A 22,656-nucleotide genomic window follows, 5' to 3' on the forward strand; every position below is an offset into this window, starting at 1 on the left:
TTCCTGGGCACACACAGCAGACCCACACCGACCCTGACGCTGAACAATGCCCTGGCCCTCTGGGTTGGAGGCCGGGAGGCCGCCCCTCCTGCAGCCTGAACCGTCCAGCTGGCAGTCAAGGCCAGTTTGGAGAAAGGCAGACCTTGCCACGAATCGTAATTACAGACCATACCATGTCTTCCGGTTGTTGGCAGTGTCAAAAGAATTTATTTCAAATCTGCTTAAGACTGTGGTAAAACTCAGGTTTTCCAAAAGGCAATACACAAAATTCAACCAACCCCCAGAGACCAGAAAACACAGTGTTTGCAATTCAAAAAATACAAACGCTTGTGGATACCAATACAAAAATTAGAAAAAAGTTGCTTTCGCTACCCCCTCTCCCCCTGTTCTGTGTTTCTAGTGGAACATGAACACCAATGGGACCAAGAGGTGCCACCGAATACAAACAACTAGTGACAGAAAGTGGACGCGATGGAAGGACGGGAGGAAACGGGTAAGGAAAGGCAGGAAAATGGAAGTTCTGTCAACAGCCAAAACAAGGACACAAAGCTTTTTGTTACTTTTTAAATTCCTTTGCCAATGTTCACACACATCTCTCATGCTTAATACAACAGTATAGTGCGAAAGCAGCAATTCTACATCATGCATTTAACATTTTCTGCTTTGCTCACTCTGCACGTCCTCTCAGTGCTGAGAAAGTCTGGGGCTTGGGATGTCCAGTCACCAGGTGTGGGAGGAGTCGGAAAGGCCTTCCCCAGGCTGGCGTCTCACCCAGGAAGCACCCGCCATGTTCCTGCTTCCACAGCCGCAAACAGTCACTTTTCCAAACCTGAGGGCTGTTTTTGGACTCTCCTCAGAGCCTTCCTGAGGGCCTGGTCTGGTGAGCAGCGCCCATCTGGCTTGCCCACAAGGCCCCCGGGTCTTCCCCAGGACTAGGTGAGGCAGCCTGGCCCTCCGTGAGCTGCTCTCTTTGAGAGAATAGTGATGCCTCCAGACGCGACTTCCCTGTGGGTCTCAGCTCCCAACTGCTCCTTCTGACTGAAGTCAACAGCATTCATGAAAAAAGCAGGAACCGCCCTTAACAGACAGTGCAAGTGAAGCCCCAGCGAAGTGCCGACCACCAGCCCCCTCCACCTTTTTGCCCAGCCAACCTTCTAGACTGCAGCTTGATTGCATCTCACCTTACTCGCTGACCTTGGTTTTCAAAGCTGCTCCCTCTGCTGAGATCTTTGGAAACAAAGGAGACACGCTATGGTGGGGGGACCCCTTAGATACAAGAACTTAAGGTAATCAAGGAGACAGAAAGGCGGGTTAATCTCCTCCCACACAGGCAGGTGCCTTTGGGTCTAACAATGAGAATGCTGACACGTGGCCTGTTTACAGCACCTCGCACGAAGAATACCATTAAAACAGGCCTCACTGGGAATGGGGACATTTGGGGTGTTGCTTTCTAGGGTCATATGAAGCCTGTTTTAAATGTCAGTTTTACTCCCTCAAGGCCAGGCAGCTGTGTAAAAAAAATACATGCTCCCGGTCATAAGAAGCTCAGATGGAAGACACTGTGGTCAGAGAACACTCTGGAAAGTCCCACACAGGCTCGATTCATTGAATGTGAACCATTAGCCTAGACTCAATAGATGAAAGACGACACTTTCTTCTTTAAAAAGTGTTATTCTATAATTCTCACAATACATCAGAGGAGGTAGGTTAGCATGACCAGTCTCATTTTCAGGCAGGGATATTGAGGCACAGAAAGATTTGAGAGATTTGCCCCCACCCATACTATGAACCAACATCAAAGCCAGGTTAAAAGACATGAGTTTCCGAGGACTGAACTTAGTGTCTGGTCAATACATCCCGCCCCAAACCTACTCTCCTCCATTTTATAGTCCATTTAAAATTAAAGCTGTTAGGATCATTTTCTCTTCAAGGAGAAACTGCCAAGGAAGGTGATCAATGAAAATAGCTGTTGGCTTACAAAAGAAAAGTCAAGATTTCTCAGGATCAGCGTAGACCTTGACTATCTTCTAATGATATTCGACTTGATTTTTTTTAACCAATTAAAGGCCATAAATCCATTAAGAAGTTCCTGTCGCTTCCAGGAACCAGGGGCCAAGGAAAACGAAGGTAACAGGTTTGCTGTCTAGGAATGGGGTGGGGGCTGGGGTGCATCTTCAGTGAACACAAAGTGAGAACCGACAGGTTGGCTTCTGTTCGTGGCTCACCCTATTTTTCCCTCCCCGCCCCAGCTGGCAGAATGCCGCAGACCTATGGGAAAGCCTGGTCTTGGGCATTGAGACGAAGGCCCACAGACTTGTGATACAGGTTGTCCACGTAACACTGCAGTGGACGCCCCACACATCACTCTGCCTATCCACACAAGACAAACCACTAGCATAACCCAGTCGTTCTCAGCCAGGAGTGTCCCCCAGGGGACATCTGGCAATGCCTGTAGACACTTTTAGTTGTCACAACTAATTTGGGTTTGCTAACCGGCGTCTAGTGGGTGGAGGCCAGGGATCCTGCTAAACATCCTACAGTGCACAGGACAGCTCCTCACAACAGAGAATTACCCATCCCTAAATGTCAATAGTACTGAGGCTAAGAAATTCTAGCATCATCCGTGGGCCTTGTAAATGTGTTCCTCAGCATTCTCCTGTTGAATCCCCCCAAGGACTACATCCTCCCTCAATGTCTCGCAGCCAGCAGGTGGCCAGGGAGCCCAGAGCAGCTTTATCGATAAGCTGCCTGCTCACCTGTGCTGAAACACACCTTCACAGGGGACCAAGCCTTTCACTTGCAATTAGACTTAAGGCTGAAATGCAAATATCTCTGGAAGAAGTCCATGTAGATCCTGCATCTGATCCTTTCCTGAGATGCTCTGGTAGGCAGAGGGCGGGGGGCACCAAGAGCAAGGAGGGTGGGCCTGTGCCCATCACTCTTTGTAAACTCCACAGTTTTGCCCAGGCTCACGCTGGAAAGCACGACCCTCTCCAACCTTGGTGGGCCACGGGGCGCCTGAGGGCACTGTCACAAACCCAGAGTACACAAAGGGCTGAAGATTCAGCTAGAGCTATATACAGTTTTCTAGTTTTTAGGTCTGTTCCTTTGTGGGTCAGGATTACTGGTGTCCGCTTTAATTGGAATCATTATTTTCCCAAGCAGGACAGAAAGGGGAAAAGCAGGATGGTGTGTAATGTCTTACCTTGCTTTGAATTAGGAGCTAGGATGCTATGCAGTGAGATGCTACTGGAAATTTTTAAAGACATTAATTCTAAAAGGAAAGGCATACACTTGGACCAAACTTGCTCACTAGCAAAGAACAAACCGCAGAAGCACGTCACGAGGCATTATTTACAACGCAGCGGAACTTGACATTTTAGAATACTATGAATTCCTTCCCCACTGAAACTGCTTGATAGATGAACACCAGGTTATTCCTCAGCCAGCCCAACAAAAGCATCATTGTGACGTAATTTTTATGTACAGAAATGTCACCATATTGTAAAGGAACAGGGAAATCGATGACAGATGAGAAGCCCACGACCCGTCGCTTCCACTCTGAATTCCAGGGGCTTCCTGGGATGCTGACATAAGGCCATGAATTATTGATGAGTTCTCTCTTCGTTTTGCTGATCCTCCAAAAACACAAGTGTGTGGCACGGACCTGCCTTCTCTCTTAGGTCCATTCTTGTCCCTGAAAGGTGTTTTGTGCTGAGGACAAGAGAGGTGGCTGTAGGACAGCCTGACACAGTCCCTGATATCAGCTGTATTGCTTCTGGGCTCCTGGAGGAGTCGGAAAAGGTAGAATGGCGCCTGCTGGACCTCCTGAGACTGCTGACTGTGGCAGGTGGGGTGGAGGTCCTGGTGGCTTCTCTCTGAACTTTGGGTAATTTTCTTCCTAATGAGGCCACCTGAAATTGTGGGAATTCCCCTTCTCCCTTTTCCATATCTCCCTCTGACCTCGGTGCTGGCTTTCCCAAGGGTATCCCCAAATCCAGGCTGATCTTGAGCATCTACTCTCCAACGACGCAGAGCCGGGCCACCTAGTGACCCCAGTTTCAATGATTCTGGGACCTCCCCAGCCTTTCATCCAGACTCCACTGTGAAAAGCCACTTTGGCCAGGTGGTCCTGCCTAGCCCGCCGTCCCAGCCACATGCTCGCTCCACTCTCTCACTCTCATTTCCCAAAGCTGAGGCATCTGGACCCGCCGGCCATGGCTTCCTCCACCCCAGGAAGGCCATGGTTCTTCTGTGCCCTCCAACCTTTAGGAGTCTTCCCCACCCTCCAAGCTGAGTCCACCCAGAGCTATGGCTAAGGAGGGAAACTGAAGGAAACTGGAAGCACAGGAGAGAGGCAGCTGCACACACAAGGACATGCGGCAGCCTCGGGCAGCCCAGGTTGTATGCATCACCCAGCCGGCTCTGGCCGAAGCACCTCCATGTTCCCTAGATACCACTTGGCAGGACAAGAAGGAAGAGGCATGACCTGACTTCCCCTAAGAAGATGGTTGCCGGGACCTTGGCAGCAGAGGCTTAAACACAGCACCAAGCAGCTCCTGAGGACCCCGGGCAGCTGGCCTTGCCGACCACACTGGTGGACACGGCCGGACAGGCAGCCTCGCAGTCCGAGATCGTGGGCTTTGAGGTAGGGTTGTCGGATCTGCTGAATAGAGGGTAGGATGTGCACAGCATTGGCCCGGGTAACTCGGAAGCCAAGTGCGGTGTCTAAACAAGCAGGGAGAACCGAGTCAACACAGTTGGTGCCGGTTTACAGGCTAAGGTGTATAAAAATCCAATCCAGCAAATAGACAAGTTACTCCTCAAGCTCAAAAATAAAAAGCTTGATAACATATATTCTTTTAAAAAGGAGAGAGAAAGGTTGACTACGAGATGGAGGTGGCAGGTGACAAGGAAGAAGAGAGGGAGGAGCAGGGGAAAGTGCTCTGGGTTCAGGCTCCTTCCGAGAGATGGAAATGACTCCATGGGTCTTGAGGGAGAAAGTTAGTGTTCCTAGCAAGGAGGGGAGGGCTCAGCCCCAGAGCCCCGCCCTGGCCATTGGGACTCAGCATACCCAGGCTCATGCTCGGAAGCTGGGAGACGAGGAACACGATATTGCTATATTTCCTGCCTTCTTCAGAGGTCCTGCCGGCCCTGTCATGGCAGAACCACCCCTGCCATCGGGGGCCACTTCTTGCTTTCATGATGCTTTCATGATGACAGTAAGATGGGTCTCCAAGCAAAGGTGGATTGAGTAAAAGAGGCTTCCCCAGCGTCTCTCATCCTACAGGCTTAGGAGGCTGAGAGTGGACAGCTCAGAAGAGTGACTCAGACAGGTTTGGACTTAACCTCTTGGGGAGCCAGTTCCAGAACAAAGCCACCACCAGGTGGACAGGCGTCACAGAGTCATTCAAATTTCAGTGTTTTCTTTTGTGTTTAGGAACTAAGAACTGAGAGAATGAATCTGAGCAAACTGTCATGTATGTGTGTGTGTGTGCGCATGCATCCGTGTGTGTGAGAGAAAGAGACTGGTGATTAATGAAGGACCTAAGAAAACCATTTTAAAAGCTTCTCAACAGTTCAAGAGAGGGGCAAAGATCAAGATTAATGATTAATGCCCCTTTCCATTGATCCTGGATTAACTCCACAAGTAGCATAACATACCGAAGATTCCAGGACCAAAAAGCTAAAGGATAATTTTTCTGGCAAAGATGGGATCCTGCAACCTTGGTCCTCTGAAGGAGCGGCGTCCCAGGAAAGGGCTGACACTGAGGATGTGGGATTCCTGTGTCTCCCTGCCTCTTGCTCTTAGGAAGCTAGTCTCAAAGTCTGCCCTCCTTTCGTCCCCTAAAAAAGAAAGCTTTGAAAACAGATGGCAGGAAACAACCAAACCCCGAATGCTTTCTCACTCCCTTGAGAAAGGTCCTCCTTTGTGAGTATTTGTAACATCCAAGTGGAATGAAGGGGAAACACACATCTTTTTTCCCACTGACAGTGGCCCCATGAGCGTGGCCTGCAGACCCATTCTCCATCCCCCACAAAACGTGTCTCTAAGATACTCAGTGGCTGCTGGGTTGCACCCAAGACGTGGTTGTCCTGCCCTCGTGTGTTATCTGACCGCGAGGGATGGCAGGGCTTTTCCTAGATGCCCATGGGGAGCTGGAGCTGGGGGGCTAGTTGCCTGACAGCTTTGGCCGCCCCAGGTTTGTCGGCACCTCCAATCCTGTGTGCAGGGTGACCTGGAAAAGAAGAGGATAAGCGAGGGTGGGTGAGGCCACCCATGAATCCTGAGCACTCAGCCAGCCAAGCAGCCACAAGTCAGGCCCTCTGCTTGCTTGGGGCGGGGAGGGGGGTTGCCACAGGCAGCAGCCTGAGCGACAGCTTCTCCGTATTGTGGGTTCTGCTATTTATCATGCCGCTTAATATCATGAATGTGAGGTCCACGAGTGTGCCTCAAGGAGCTGGTCTGCACCTCTTTCCTCATAGTGAGAACCACACAGCTGCCTGGGGTTCCCACTGTGCCCCAGCTGCCAGGAACCCAGGCAAGGCCGATGCTCTGTTGCAGAAGGCGTACCGGCTCTCATGGTTGTATATTTGTTTCTGCTTTCTCTCCATGGCGCTCTTTCCTTTCCTACATTTGTTCTGTTAACCCAATGGAATAACAGCGCATATTTCAGGCTGTTTCAGACCCTTTTTGCAAATGAGTGGAGGTTCAAGTCGATCGATAATTGATCGATGTAGGTCCATCAATATTCGGAGCCAATGGGCACCACAAAGCAGGACTGCCTCCCCCAACCCCACACTCCCCAGGGGAAGGAGGACTCTGCTAGAAACAGAGGATGGAGCCTCCACACTTCTCTCTGTCCCTCATACTCTCACTGGGTTCCCATTTTGTCTCTGCCCATTGGGGGCCTCCAGGGCCATCACCACTCCCCTAGGACTGGGCCCAGCTCTGACATCTAAAAGAACAAGTGTCCTGCTTCTTGTGGGAGCCAGAGAGGGATGAGCGGGAACAAGAGAAGGCCCACGGCACTGTAGGATTGGTCTCTCCCCAACTCTCTTTTGTTACTTCCCCTCTCAGGGGAAAGCCACGTGAAGCCTTGACCTGCCCCCACCTGAGGGCCCCAGCATCCACCTGGCCAGCAGGGTCCCAGCTGGGCAGGGGGGCACTGACTTTCCCTCTGATTGCTTAATGCCTCTATTGCAGCTTCCCCAGAAAATGGAATCACTACTTGCTTCCCCACTCCATCCTCTTCCCCCCTCCCTTCCACTGCTCCTCCACAAGCTGCTGCCTTAGAGCCTCTGCTTGCTTCAAGTGAACACGGAAGAATTGATCATGCCAGAGAAGACTGTCTACAGGGAGTGCCCCAGGTGGGCCAGTAGGTAAGCTCTCTGCCTGGGCGGGCATTGCGGGTGGCTTCTTTTCTCTCTCTCTCTCTTTTTTTTTTTTTTTTTTTTGCTGAGGAAGATTAGCCCTGAGCTAATATCTGTGCCAATCTTCCTCTGTTTTTTAGTATGTGGGCTGCCAGCACAGTGTGGCTGCCAATTTAAGTGGTATAGGTCTGCATCTGAAAACTGAACCTGGGCTGACGAAGTGGAGCACGCTGAACTTAACCACTAGGACACTGGGGCTGGCCTATGTGGGCAGCTTTTTTTATAGGCCACTTTGCCCAAGTGCACTTCGGAGGCCCCTGGGCAGCAGTGGGGAGCAGCCAGAGGGGATCTGGCCCAGAGGGATGCATAGTACCTGCACGTTGCGGTTGAGGCTGAGGGCTGGCATGAAGACCCCATCCACGTGGCTGAAGGCTGTGGGGCCCTGCTGCTGCCCGTTGATGAAGAAGGTCAGAGTGTGCTTGTTCAGGTCCAGCAGCACGCCGACAGTGGCCCCCTTGCACACACCACCCTCCGTCCTGGGAAGAGAAACCCCAGGAAGCCCCATCACCACATCTTGCCTGGGACATAGGTGACGGCTCAGGAGCATCACTTACAGGATGCTGGGAATGACCTCACCCGAAAAACACAGCCGCCATGCTGGTGCAGGGAGCTATTCTTCTGGGCTTACAAGCCTTCTCCTGAAATGCACTCACCTGTTAAGGGGCCACACAGGAAGACCTTACCCTTCGCATAAGGTTTCTCACCCTAGGGGAACCAGGTTATTCCGTTCCTTGTTTCCTGAGAGTGTCTGAGACCTGGACACCCAGGGAGTTAGGGTTTTGATGAGCGGTCCCTCTTGCAAACATGGAGCATGGAGCATGGGTAAGGAAGGCTCCTTTACCTGCCAAGGAAGGGCACCACCTTGGTGCCCTGTACAGCGTGGACCAGGTGAGGATGTTGAGATGGATGGAGGGGCAGACATCCAGGCCACCAGGAGACTTTAAGAGGCCCAACCCTGCTTCAGCTCATCCTTCTAGAAACATCCCAGGGACTCTTGAAAGGCAGCGCAGGGCAGGGGATGGGTGCTGAATCCGGAATCGGGTCCCCTGCCTGAGTCACCAGCCCACGGGCAACCAACAGTGGATCCTTGAGACGGTATATCGGGGACCTCTTGATAAACGTCAGTGAAACCGCATTTTGTGGCGGTGGGACGGCATATCCACTGGGCGCGGAAGAATCTTTAAGTGAGCAGTTCTCTCCCACGGCCCTGGCTGACCTGCCCGCTCCTGGTGGGCAGAGTCCATTAGACTCTCCCTTCCCTTAGTGGAGGGTTGAGGTCTTAAGAGCTGCTCTGCTCTGATAAGAAGACCATTTTTGGGGGCTGGCCCCCTGGCCGAGTGGTTAAGTTCGCGCGCTCCGCTGCAGGCGGCCCAGTGTTTCGTTGGTTCGAATCCTGGGCGGGGACATGGCACTGCTCATCAGACCACGCTGAGGCAGCGTCTCACATGCCGCAACTAGAAGGACCCACAACGAAGAATACACAACTATGTACCGGGGGGCTTTGGGGAGAAAAAGGAAAAAATAAAATCTTAAAAAAAAAAAAAAAAAAGAAGACCATTTTTGTCCTTTCCCCATTGGGACTGAGCTGGGGGCCGATGGTGTGGCAGAGCGCACGGGAAAGTCGTGAGGAGGGCCCGGTGGGCTGACTTGGAGGGTGTTTTTCCCAGACGGTGTGTTTGCATTCAGGTGGGAGGAGGGAACTGGAACCGCGGCCTTGGTGCTATTCAGACAGTGACCACAGGGTGGCGGGAGCGACCAATCTGAGGCGCAGAAGTTTGATTCCCACCCAAGAGCATCCTGCGGTGGAGGTCACGGCTGGTGGCGCCGCCCTGAGGCCCCGTGCTCCCCTCTGCACCTCACCACCAGGCTCCCCACCACACACACAAAGCAGGAACCGGGGTCCTGAGTTACACCCTGACAGCACCACTAACTAGCCCTGTGACTCGGGCCACTGTTTAGCCTTTCTACTCCCCAGTCACAATTGTAATCTGTAAAATGGCGATAACAATGGTACTTTTGTGAGGACTAAATGAGATCGTATTAGTCGGGTGCTTCCTATAGCCTCAGGCACAAAGTAAGTGCTCAATAAATGCCCCCAGTTATTACTCCCACCGGCAGACAGAGTGTCGGTTTGGCTTAAGCAAACAGAGATGGAGCTGGTGGGCCTGGACTCAGTGCCTTTGTGGTTTGTAAGCAGGGAGCAGAGCCTGGGCAGCATATAGGACCTGGGCAACATATAGGACCTGGGCAACATATAGGGCCTGGGCAGCATATAGGACCTGGGCAGCCTGCAGGGCCTGGGCAGCACATAGGGCCTGGGCAGCACATAGGGCCTGGGCAGCGTATAGGGCCTGGGCAGCATACAGGGCTTGGGCAGCATATAGGGCCCAGATAGCCTGTAGGGCCCAGGCAGAGGGTGCAGAGGGACAGAGCTGCCTCTTCCAGGCCTCCGGAGATAGGGGTCACTGTCAGGGAAAAGGCAGGAGGGAGGGGTCGAGTCTGCTTCCTGTTCCCCCGGGGATCCTCAGGCAAGTCCCTGCCCGACACCAGGACCTGGGCCATTCGCAGGAACTGCATGCACCCGGAGCACTGAGAGCCTCCAGGGCTGACTCTGCTGGAGCTGGAGGCTAGTGAGGCAGGCTCCTCAAGGCTCCTTGCCTCTCCTGGTGGGGAGAGGATCCTTAGCAGACCAGGAAGGAGACCCCACTGTGGGGAGGTGGCTCCAGGTGGCCACAACTCTGCATTTCTGGGTTCCTTGGCCAACGCTGGTCTCAAGGATTTTCCATCCCCACCATTTCCTACACATAGGAAGGGAGCACAGAATCCCTGGGGGGAGGAAGAAGAGAGCACTGAGCTATGACGGGATGGTGGGAGGGCCCACTGCCTCCTCCGTGTCTGAGGAGAGAGACCAAGGCACCCACAAGTCCCTGGGGTGGCCCAGGCATCAGGTGCATCTTCCCAGGGCAGCCCCAGAGGGCCCATCTTTCCCAGGACCTGAGTTTCCTGTGTCTGCCCTGGTAACACCACTCCCAGGGCCAGCCCCGGGGATGAAGCAGCGCTGGGCATGCCCTTGACAGAGCCATCATCAGTGAGTACCCCAACAGTGCCTGCCGCTCTCAGGCCACCCCTGTTGGAGGGCGCTGCCTGGGCTCAAAGCCCACGCAAGGCTGGGCAGCGGGAGGGGTCACTCCAGCTAAATGACCAGCCATGGCAATGGCACTTGCTCCCTCTGTAGAGACCTGGTCTCAGCCATGAGGGTACGGGCTTTGCAGTGATTCAAGCTCAGGCTGCTAGTGTGTGAAGGAAAGCAGAGCAGAACTGGGAAGAGAACCCAAGTTGCGGAGCCCGGGGGAATCTTGTCGTGCAGCCGAATCACCTGGAACCCTGTGTGCACTGGTTCTGTTCCTGTCTCTGCTGCATGCTCTCATTTGGCTGCAGGCAAACGGTCACTTCTACCTGGCAACTGGACGCCAAAGTGGCTGAAAACACCTCCCCCACATTCCTGATGCCTGAATTTGGGAACAGCAGAAGGGACACTGGTCCCACAGGACCCTCATTCCCAAACACCCCACGTCCGAGGAGAGGAGGGCGGGGGCCTGCAGCGTACCTGTTGGTATGGGAGTTGCAGTGCATGAACCAGCTGCGATTGTTGTCCACATACATGGCCCAGGCCTTGTCGTCCTTGCCCAGCATCATGTCCTTGACCACGCTGGCCCTGGCCACCCCGAAGGCGGGGTCTGGGTGGTTGTCGTACCGGTCTACATGCAGCTCCCAGTAGTGCACGCCCTTGGAGAATGCGGCTGTGCCCAGCACCACCCGGTCGTCATAGCTGCTGCAGGTGGCCGTCTGGTTGTCATTGGATAAAATGATGTCCCGGTGGCCAGAGTTGGGGTCAAATGTGAACCAGGCCACTGGAGGCAGGAGGCAAGAAGAGCTGGGTCAGGGGATAGAATTTGCTAGCAGTCTCTAACCCAGGCTCAGAGACACAGACTCCCTGGCATCTGTCAGAAAGTTGAAACCCATCACCAAATGCTCTTCCCTGTATGATTCACACGTACACACGCACACATGCACGTGCACATGCACATTTCCTTATCTGTGTTCATCCAAGTTCCCAACCCCATGAACCCAACCTTGCTGAGGGACACAGACATTCAGCCCTCAAAGCCCCAAATCTAAATGCATCTCCTGGTGTCTTGGTTTCTAACACCCTACCACGCGCTGCACACACTGTGATGAGTGAAAGAGGAAGGAGGTCTCCATGCCCCACCTCGTAGGTGGGAGATTTGAGACCCAGAGAAGTGAAGAGATGCACCCGGAGTCACAAAGCTCCATTCTCCCCTTCCACAGCCCACTGGATGGTGCCCCCTCCTGCTCCCCCAAGCCCTCAGGTTGTGGGAAGTGAGGTCTTTATTCTAACATTATGACCACAGTGCACAGGGCAAGAACTGCCTGTCTCTGGCAGGAGGGCTCCTAGGGGCAAAAAGCCAGTGAACTCCTCGCAGTTTGTAAAATGACTCTGCAGGCTGCACCGTTTTCAGGAAAACATCCCCAGCTGTGCCCTTGACAAAAGCGTCTGCTCCTGTCCTCTCTCCTCCCTGTCCTTGGGAGACGATCCAGGCATGCCATGTTTTTCTCAGGGCAACCAGAGGAGGTGCTGGGATAAATGATGACAGTAGACATAGGACTGGCACCATCCTGGAAGCCCTGCAGCCGGGGCTGGAATGTGCCCGGTTCAGCAGGGCCAAATCTCTTTGGAACGCGTTCTTCATTTGCATCATCGTTCCCCATCAGATGATCACATCCAATGGACTACTGATGTGCTGTTGTTGCCCGAAGCCTGAAGGGACGCAGTTAGGTATGTAAACCACCAGATCTGAGCTCTTGCACTGGGTATTCGAGAGATAGGTTCCAGCTGTGAGCAAGGCTCCAACCTGGGGCCAGCGTATGCCTCCCTGGCCACTGCACAGCCTTCTCTTCTCTGGGGCCGTCCTACCCACTCTCAGCCCCTCGGAAGTGGGACTTCAGTCTCCCAGAACCTCTCAATTCCTAGTCTCCTTTCGCAGGTCCAGCAAATGGGGCGAGGGAATGTCTCTTTCTTTGATGGCTTGTGGGGACGGAGGTGCAGGCAAGGAGCTGTGTGCCGGTAGAGCAGGGGCGGGGCCGGTGGGAGGTCTATTTCCTGACTGCCAGGGTCAATTCCTCCACCCCCTCACTCCTCATTCTTAAGCAGCTGATACTTTTTTTCCATCCAAGGGGTGAAATGTGGGTTGGGCTTAAGGCCCCATTTTTCTCCTTTAGAAGCTCATCCACATCCTGAGTCTGTTTCTGCCCCCGAGAGACCCCGTGCTCACCGTCGGATGTCTGCAGGACGACGGTTTTACTATAGGGCCCGACGCCAGAGGAGTTGAAAGCCTTGACTCTGGCATTGTAGGTGCTGTTGAAATGAAGACCGTCGATGGTGCACAGGGTCTCCTTGCCGACGTACACTTCCTAAAAGAGAGCCAAGACTGCTCACTAGAGGCCTCTGTTATCTGGAAAATTTCTCTGAGCAAATGGTTCCTGGGCAACACGTAGACATTAAAAGCACTGTCACCCCAATAGAGTTATTGAATAAGGACTACTGGGATGTGGGGCGGCAGGGTCACAGACCATGTCCAGGGTGGGCAGGAACCCTCGCTGCTGGCTGACTGGCCTCTCTGTCTGCGAGGCTGTGGGATGTGATGCGGTCCCAGGGAAGGAGGGAGGGACCACAGGTCTGCAGCCAGCTCGGATGCTGCTTGAGAGAGTCCTGTGTCTGCTGAGGTCAGTCCCGTCAGATGGGACCCTGGACCGCAGGGACCCCAACCCTTCCAGAAAACCCCAGTTCCTTCTCGGGTGGAGCAATAGAAGATTGTTGGTTTCTAATGGGAATTTAAGTTAGAAAACGTGAGCTAAGCATCTCAAGTTAAAAAAATAACCAATAGTCTTAAAAGAAGGGTCATCATACTTGATGGGAAAAAGTAGACAGGAAGGGCGTGGCCAAGCACAGGGGATTCAAGTTGACTTGAGCTGAAACCACTTCTGGACAAGAAGGGTGCTCCACCCCCTCCCCATCTTCTCCCTCTCTGAGGCTGGCATCTTCCATTCCTTGGCCCCCCTGTAGTTGTTTTTTCCTGGCCTCCTGGGAGGGTGAGATGTTTCTGCATGGGACCCCAAAGATCCTTGACTAGCGATTTACTTCCTTCCCCATTCACTTCACACCTACCCTTGTCCTATTAACTCCCTTGGATGCGTAGCCTTACCTCTCCTGTGTCATTGTATTCTGCTGAGCTTGTCTAAAACACGTTTCCTGCTTGGTTGTTGAGGGGGGTTACTCTTCATTTGTCATTCCGAGTTATTAGGCGGTGTATATGGCATTTTAATCCTCACACGACGCTGGGACATTGCTATTATTTTTCGTATTTTACACACAAGGAGACTCGGAGACGGCAGGAAATTTGCCAAAGATCACAGTTAATCCGGTGAGAAGCCTGGGTTTGAATCAGGTCTGTCTGGATTCAAAGCCAATGCTTTTCCCACCATAACACGCTGTTCCTCATAAATTCTAGCCCTTGGATCTGGCTCTTGTGAGTGCCCTGTCTAAAAGGGGAGAGGCCATCTTTATCTGAGCTTCATGGCTGCTTCCTTTAATATCTCAAAACAGTCTTCTCTTTCTTCTTGTTTCAAAAACACGGGCTCTCTTCCTACTTTCCGGTCAAGGAGCTCTTTCAGTTCCTGGCACATGTGCACAACCGGAATGACTGAGCTTCTGACCCAGTGAGTGATCCGCCATTCCTGCCTAAAGCTACCTCATCTTCTCGCTTCCCTAAATTACCCATATTCACAAGGGACTCAGAAATTCCCAAGAGAGCGTGCAGTTATTTCCCCAACTCTTTACATCATGTAGGGTATTCTTTCAAACAAAAAAATGAAATGACATCTGCATAAATCCCTTTGAGATTAAAAAAAGGAATATTGCCCTTGGGCAAGATCTGTCAAATGGGTGCAATTCCCCAGGAGAAGAAATAGCAGAATTGTTAGGACTGCAGTGGTTTGTTAGAATGCATCTTTCTTTATTCTTCTCGGGGTTGGAAAGGAGGAGCTTGAAGAAGACCCAGAGTTTGTGCTCCCTGGTGTCATGTCGACAAAACAACTTGAGAGTAGCCTGAACTTCACTGGGTGAAATCTCAGGGTAGAGATCTATCAGGGGGTCTGTGTTGGGGTGGGGGGCTCTCTCAGGGTTTCTACCAGATGGGGAAGTGGAAGAGGCATTTCTGGCCCCCCCAGAGCCTTTATTGTCCCCATGATATTTCATCCTTGGGGACGTGAATATAGAAGGTCATCACATCCCAACAACCATTTATCAAGTGTCTCCCACATGTGGAGCAGCTTGCCAGGTAAAATAATTAGTGAACCAGGCAAGGCAAGGTGTGATAGAACATTGAGGGACCGGGCAGCTGCGTGAGGGGGGATACGTGGGAGGATCTTGAAGAATAGAGATGATCCGATTAGTGGGGTAGCAAGTACGTGCTGCTGACACCTTTTCTGAGCTCTAACTCAGCCTCAGACCTCTGTCAGTCTTCAAGGAAAAGGCATCTCCAGTTTTCTCTGCGGCCCCCATCTCTGCCTGCTGGGCCCGCCCAGGATGAGCCCTTGGTAGAGACAGCCCATCTGCTGCGAGCCCCGACCCACCAGCCCTCTGTCCTTGGGGCTGATGCCCTCTCTCGTGGCATCAGAGCAAAGGGTAGCCCCGTGGGCTAGTCCAAAGCCTGGGGTGGTTTGAGCCACTCCTGGCCTCCGCTTTAGGACCCCCCCAAAACAAGCAGCAGGGCCTCACCCGGAACTGCCCCCCGTCGCCGTCGTCCAGCTCCAGGATGTAGCCGTCCACGGGGCTGTGGGTGAAGGGTGGCATCCTCCAGGCCAGCGTGACACTGTTGTTGCGGGTGCAGCACTTCTCCAGCTGCAGTAGGGGGACGGGCGGCACTGTGACAGGGACCGGCGGGGTTCAGTGCACAACACCTCCACAGGGCACTGGCACACCCCTGGACCCCTCCCCCATCTCTGGGGCCCCTGACCCCCAGAAAGAAAGGGGGCTGAATTCTCTCACTGGCCACCCTGGGGTCTCTCTGAGCCTCGCCTATGCTCACCTCAGCCCTGGGAGTCTCGGTCTACAGGCAGGCTGCAGCGGAGGCAAGTGAGGGGAGGTGACAGTGTACTTCTCACCCCAGAGGATGTCCTGGAGTCTGGGGTGCGAGAGGCATGGCGGACACCTCACTCCTCTGAGTCTGTACCCCGAAAGAAGGGCTGTCCTCCTCCTCACGCCCACTGAGAACCTCTGGTTTTGACTCTCAGGTCTGTTTAACTCATAAGCATCTGACAGAGCCACATTGGATGTGCCTCCTAGCCACAGCACAGGCCTATACGGACCCCCTCTGCCGGGCCAGCCTGCAGCTCACCCTGGGCCTGGAATGGTGCTGGGGGGAGAGGGTGTGTGTGCAAAATACAAAGGCACATTTAAACCTTTGCCTGGGAGCATTTTAAAGGCCCAGGGAACTACTTTCAGAAAGGACAGGCAAGCTTAGGGTTTCAGAGACTCAACCCATGGAATTAGGGATTTGAATCAAATGTATCGTAAGTTCTATTCAAGTGAGATTGGGAGAATGTTTTTATTTTCTAGTTGTGTTCAGGTTCAAGAGATTTTAGAAAGAAATATAGTCCACACTGACATTTTTTGTTTGTTTGTTTGTTTTTGTTTTTTTTTTTTTTGGAGGAAGATTAGCTCTCAGCTAACTACTGCCAGTCCTCCTCTTTTTGCTGAGGAAGCCTGGCTCTGAGCTAACATCCGTGCCCATCTTCCTCTAGTTTATACGTGGGTCGCCTACCACAGCATGGCTGCCAATCAGTGCCATGTCCGCACCCGGGATCCGAACCAGCGAACCCCGGGCCGCCGAGAAGCGGAACGTGCGAACTTAACCGCTGCGCCACCGGGCCGGCCCCCACACTGACATTTTTTAAAGGGAAAATTGCAACATCAGTTTTGTAAAAACTACAGATTTCAGTTTAGCTCCAAAAATTGGGGCACCGTCTTCAGGTTTCAGCTGATGGTTTAGTTGAGTGCAACCCCAGTCTTGATTACAGACTTGGTCTCAGGGCTGGCTGGGTGGAGCCTGAGTCCGGGGGGCCTCAGTTTACTAGTGTGTAGGAGTCCTCTCTTCGTCTCTGGGCTCTGCTGTTCAGGCTCCTGCTTCCTCTGTGAATTCCAGTACCCGACCCCGTCTGGAGCCTCCTCCTTCCACACCCCGCTTTCTAGAGCCACCCCTCACTTCCACCCTCTCCCACCCCCACAGCACAGAGTTCCTACTGCCCCTCAGCACCTCCTCGCATTACTCCTAGGGTGGGTGGCATTTCTAAACCACCCCCGACTCTTAACCCCCAAGGTGCAAACTGAGGGTGGGAGTGAGCACAGAGGTGTGCAAGAGACTTGTCTTTTCTTTGGTTTAAAAATGGCTACATATTTTGCAGGTAAGGATTTCCTGAGTTCACAGATTCTGTAGGTGTGGCACTGAGTCCTTTGATATTTTGGTTAAAAAAAACCCAAATAGCTTTGTTGGCTCTCCTGAATGTACCCCTGATGTCTCTGGAGAGGCAGCGTTTAGAACGAGACTCTGATTTCTGGCTGTCACTTGCAATTTTAGGACAACTTATGCAAACTTTACTTAACCCTCAGCCTGTGACACCCATGGCTCTCAGAACTCATCTCCTACTATCCTCCACCTTGTTCATTCTGCTCTCACCTCTGACCTTCTTGAAGCACAGAAAACTTATTCCTGCCTCAGGGCCTTTGCACTTGCCATCCCTCTGCCACCTGGAATGTTCTTCCCCTATATTGCATCTCTGTCCTCCTCCTCACCTCGAAATACCCCTCGTGCATCCACCACTGCCCCTTTCCCGAAAAGCACCTTCTTATAGCACCTGCCACTGTCAGACATCATGTTATAGATTTGTTGATGTGTTGTCTATTTGCCTCTCTAAAATATCAACTCAATCTCGTGAGGGAGTTTGTAGACTTGTTTACGCCTGTGTCCTGAGCACCTAGAATATTGCCTGGCACGTGGCTGACACTCAATCAGTGTCTCTGAATGAACAAATGATCCTCTTTTACAAATGGGAAGACGGGCTCAGACTGGGGTGCTACCCGCCCTAGGTCACCCAGCTAGTGGGTGGCTGAGCTGGGACTTGAACCCAGGTCTGTGACTTCAGCATCCCTCCCCTCCCGCTCTGCCTCACGCCAAGTATCACAAGTCTCCCAACGGCACTAAGCTGCCCCCTCAGAGTGGATGCCTCTTGCACTCTGAGAAGAAGCAGCCCTGACTGAACTGGGCCAACCGCGGCTCACCCCTACATTTCATCTGAATGAAGTCCAGCTGGTGGATGGCCTGCAGCAGCGGCTCGCTGTCCAACGTCAGCTCAAACTCTGCAGACACTTTGGGCTCCAGGGCGCCTTTGACCCACTGCTCCTGAGACACCTGGACACGCTTGATCAGGGCATCCGAGATCTTAAAGGGAGCACAGAGTTTAGGGTTTCGATTTGCAAAGGAAAAAGCGCACTGCCAGTGGGGAGGAATGGGTAGGGTCTTCATCTCTGTGGGCTCAGGGACAGGGAGAGGCTGTGACGCAGAGGACATGCAACGACCTCCGCCAGTATGACCCTGGGCAGGTAGCAATGCGTTCTACTGTTTAAATCCTATTTTAATAGTGCATCATGTGAAATGGAAAGAAGCATTTGCTATTGAAAGAAATTAGACTAATCCTGTTTGTGAAGCAAATGATACTTTATAAAATAGACAAAATCATTCTTCATTCATTATACCTCTTTCGCTGGATCTACTTTGCAAAGTGAAACATACTAGTGGCTTGTCCAGGGGCTGAAGAAGGCATTCCCTGTAGCCCCAGAATTCTGAAGCTCCCTCCCCCTGGTGTGTGTCCTCCAGGCTGTTCAAGCTTCTGCTCCAAACTCTCACTGTGTCACCCCCACAGCTCTGCTCTCCTTTGCTGGAAAGGCCTGCTCGTTCGGACATTTACATGTGTCTCTGTAGAGCCATGATCCCATCTACCCTTTTTTGGGACTAATCAAGGAGACTCATCATTTCCCCACACGTGGAGGACTGAGCTCCCGTCTGTATCACTGCCGTGTTCCTGAGAGATGCTCGTGACCCCGCGTCCGCCTGGCTGCTGGAGGGGCACCCAGCAAGGCTTCACTGGCTCTGCAGGCAGTGATCCTTTGTCTAGGCCCACAGGACTCTGCACATGGAGCTAATGGGCCATGTGGATTCTGCTAACTCACTTCTTCCGGGGTGATCTTTCCAGCTTATTTGGCAAAGATTATCCTTTCCCAGTTGTGGGGGAAATGTTGAATTGGGGCCTCCAGAAGTCAAAGCATAAATACGTGGCATTTTGGTCCTAGAGAGTATGACGTCTGACCTCCTTGTTTAACGATGACACAGAGCCAGGTTCACAGCTAGTGAGAGGCAGAGTCAAGATGAGAACCTAGGTCTTCTGGAGTCACTGAGCAAAGGAGAATCTACTCGACTCCAAGCTACTGGAAAGGACCTTCCTAAAACTTCGGCTAGCTTGGGGAGTGGCAGTGGAGTTGAAGGAAGGAAGCCGAGCCTGCCTAGAGGCCTCTGGGAGTGGGCTCACCTGTAGGAACCCGGAGGGGTCGTTCTCCTTGATCACCTCCAGGCAGTACTCCATCAGCCCTGTTGACTGGCGCAGCTTCAACGTGCAGTGATTGATCTGGTCCCAAACCATCTGTGATGAAAAGAATCCCTAGTAATCACCTCATTGTCAGAGAAGAGCAGCCAGGAGGCAGCGAGGGTCAGAGAAACAGCACAGAGAAAGCCCTGGAAGAGGCAGCATTGTGTGGACCACTTGGCACCCTCTCCTCTCACTGCTCTGCTCCTGAGTTCCATGTGCCCTCCTTACTGGGGAATAAAATGGACCCACTTCCCAACAAGCAGGGCCACGACACCAACAGAGCAAACTTCCTCGACTCTGGATAGTAAAGCAGAGAAAGTGCGTAATCTGAAACTCTCCATATGACCAATGACCAACTTCTGTCTCCCTTCTTACTGGTTGGCTGGTTGTGGATAACTCGATGGACTCAGGTGCTTTGCTTGTAAACCATGGACCACCCCCCCCACACACACACTCATTCCTTCTTTCCTTGATAGTAATATTTTTCGACTCGTTGGGAAATGTCTATAAAATAGATTGAGTGCCCTGGACAATGAAGCAGTCCTTTGTCAATGCAGGGTTCCCTGTCTGGACTACGAGCCCAGTGTCATGTGAGGAAAACCCCCCTGCCCATGGTGGAAATTGGTCACATCATTATTGCTGACTATTGAGTGCACAAGACATCAGAGAGAGCCTGAAGGAGCAGACAGAGCTGGAGACCTCAGAGAGCAAGGCCTTGTCACCATCACTGGTCACTTCTGCTCTGAAAAATGAGGACAGGAGGAGTCCCTCAGACAGACAACAGGAACTTAGAGAAGATGGGGGAGGGAGGACTTCTGACTTGAAAATAGCAGAATTCAGAGCATCTGACTCCAGCTTTGGAGGGAGAGCATGGGTGTTGAGTGTAAGTAGGCCCAAAGCAGCTTGCCCATCCCGTCTTTGCCGCATTCGCTCTTTCATTCATTCATTCACTGAACTAATACTGACCCACTGCCTACTGTGTGCTCCTCTGTGTGCTGGGTGTGGAGGCTGTGATGGGGACTGAGGGCGTCAGTCCTGCGGGTACCTACCTTCAACTTGTGCTCCCTCTCTTTAGTAACCTTGGTGAGCAGCTTGGCTTTCTGCCGCGTTAGAGCATCGACCAGCGCGTCACACTGAGCCACCAGGCAGGCTTCATAGTCCAGTCCATTTTCCTGGGGGAAGCAGAGAGCTTTAGGGAGAAGCCATGCTGAAATCTGGCAAGTGCTGGAGACAAAGAAGGATTTCAGAGAAGCTCATCCCAGAGTTAGCCGTAACGCTATTAAATTGGAAACTGTGTAAATATGAATTAGGGGAGGGGTGCCGTGAATCTCGGCACATCTACATGGGCGAAGATTCCAGAGTCATTCAGACCTTGTTCACAGAGTTTTCAATGTCATGGGAAATGCTCATGAGTGACTGTAAAAAATTTTAAAAAGTAGGCTACAAGTTGTGTACAGCATAGTCCCACACATATTGTGTGTGTGTGTGTGTGTCTGAAGTGATGGAACAATGTGTCAAAATGGTGAGGTGGTCACCTCCTTTGGTGAGACGTTGGTGAACTTTTTCTTAGTTCTGTCTGTTATTCTCTACTTTCCAAAATTTCTGTGACATCTACTTTTGCTTTTTATAGTCAGAAAACAGCAAAATGAATGAAACAGTGCTCTTGCTGTAGGGTCTGTCTTTCTCAGTTCTAAAAAAGATTCCTTCTAGGTCTCTAAGATCAGCGTGGATTCAGACCTCCTGTTATGGGCTGAATTGTGCCTCCTCCCATCCCCGAAATTCATATGTTGACGTCCTAACCCCAGGACCTCAGAATGGGACTGTATCTGGAGATAGAGTCTTTAAAGAGGTGATTAAGTTGAAATGAGGTCGTTAGGGTGGCCCTGATCTGATATGGCTGGCGTCCTTATAAGAAGAGGAGATTGAGACATAGACACACACAGAGGGATGACCAGGTGAGGACACAGCAAGAGGGCGGTCATCTGCAAGCCAAGGAGAGAGGCCTCAGAAGAAACCAAACCTGCCAACACCTTGATCTTGAACTTCCAGCCTCCAGAATGGTGAGGAAATAAATTTCTGCAGTTTGAACCACTCAATCGTACTTTGTTATAACTGAACCAATACATCTTGTGTCTCTGAAACATCAGAAACATGACTTAAAATGCCTTGTGGCTGATTCTGAACTTTAACTTATCAGGAAGGACAACTTTTATGGGCTGATTCAGAATACAGTGTCCTCATCCAGACACTGGAATACCATACGGGTTCATCTTCTGTAGGAACGGTTCCTCCACGCCTGCACACCCATGTGGAGCACACGTGTACACAGTTCCTCCCCTACAGACAAAGCTCCTGCGGCCGCAGCCTATGCCTTATTGATCTGTCGGGCTCAGTATGTGACATGCACGGGTGCTCAGTAATACATTTATTTAAGAAATGATGCGTTTATATTTTGATGTATTGATGACAAGGGAACAAAATCACCATACACAGACACCGCATAGGACCACCTGACCATGCAGAGTGCTGTAGTCCGTCTCTCCAGCTCTCTTTCTACAGTTCTCTCTGACTGAGTTCATGTGAAATCCCTTTCCCGTATCAGGTGTCACACGGGTGTCAATGGACTGAGTGTGTGGGGTATGCAACATCTGAGGCTGTGCAGTAGGACAAGCCAATCTTCTCGTGTTCATCACTGACAAGATGCTCGCCAAGAGACTTTTCCTTTCTTCCTGATACTTTTCATGTACTTCGTGCACTGACTCAACCTCCCCACGCTGGGGCTGTGCTCACCTGGATCTGCTGCAGAATGTTCTTCAGCTGAACCAGAAATTCCTTTGCTTCTTTTGCCTTATCGGAAACTCCATTTAAGGCCTGAGACAGCTGTGCCTAGGAAGATATCACAGATTGAAAAGGAAAATTAGATGTTAAAGGCACACAGTTTGCACTCCATCATACAGGCTTGTGTTTATAAGAAGGGATAGAACCGATCCCACCCATAAGCTGTCCTTACTTATAAAGAGACCACTATTGACTCATGGTCTCTACAACATAGGCTTATTTCTCCAGCAATGGTTGATAAGTATTGATTGACCTACTCTCTTCTATCTGGACCCCAAAGCTGGATAGAGGTAAGGAGCATTCAGCTAATTGGTTCAGGCTGACAGGCCTGCCTCTGATCTTTGTAGAACCCAGGACAAGAAGATAAATAGAGCCGTTGGCCCAGTCCAGCCCCTTCTCCTACAGCTCCATCCCCCATTAGTAGGACACTCAGATGCTTACGGATGGACATCCTAGGTCCTAGGCCAAGCTCCACCCACCCCGCCCCTATGCAGATGGGCCTGGGGGGGATGGGCAGGGAAGAGGCCTGCAGGCCCTGGAAATGAGCTGGAGCCATATTTAGAACTGGGAATCCTAAGGCATCTTCTAGAAGGGGGATACAGGCTC

General features: G+C 51.9%; 1 protein-coding gene across 2 annotated transcripts in view; it reads right to left on the bottom strand.

Annotated features, from left to right (window-relative positions):
• Positions 1 to 178: 178 nt before the first annotated feature.
• The window catches only part of TRIM67 (tripartite motif containing 67), a 53,913-nt gene continuing 31,435 nt past the window's right edge, over positions 179 to 22,656 (bottom strand). Inside the window, exons 2-10 of one of the 2 annotated variants that reach the window (XM_070615080.1) lie at positions 22,003 to 22,098; positions 20,262 to 20,384; positions 19,156 to 19,266; positions 17,852 to 18,011; positions 15,293 to 15,438; positions 12,789 to 12,927; positions 11,042 to 11,345; positions 7,748 to 7,910; positions 179 to 6,239 (exon numbers count right to left, since the gene is read on the bottom strand). In XM_070615080.1, coding sequence (XP_070471181.1) covers positions 6,174 to 6,239; positions 7,748 to 7,910; positions 11,042 to 11,345; positions 12,789 to 12,927; positions 15,293 to 15,438; positions 17,852 to 18,011; positions 19,156 to 19,266; positions 20,262 to 20,384; positions 22,003 to 22,098 — 1,308 coding nt within the window. In that variant the 3' untranslated portion in view covers positions 179 to 6,173. The remainder of the gene's footprint in view (positions 6,240 to 7,747; positions 7,911 to 11,041; positions 11,346 to 12,788; positions 12,928 to 15,292; positions 15,439 to 17,851; positions 18,012 to 19,155; positions 19,267 to 20,261; positions 20,385 to 22,002; positions 22,099 to 22,656) is intronic. The other variant, XM_070615086.1, reaches the window with a different exon arrangement.

Source organism: Equus przewalskii, chromosome 1, assembly GCF_037783145.1.
Source record: "Equus przewalskii isolate Varuska chromosome 1, EquPr2, whole genome shotgun sequence".
Classification (NCBI taxonomy): domain Eukaryota; kingdom Metazoa; phylum Chordata; class Mammalia; order Perissodactyla; family Equidae; genus Equus; species Equus przewalskii.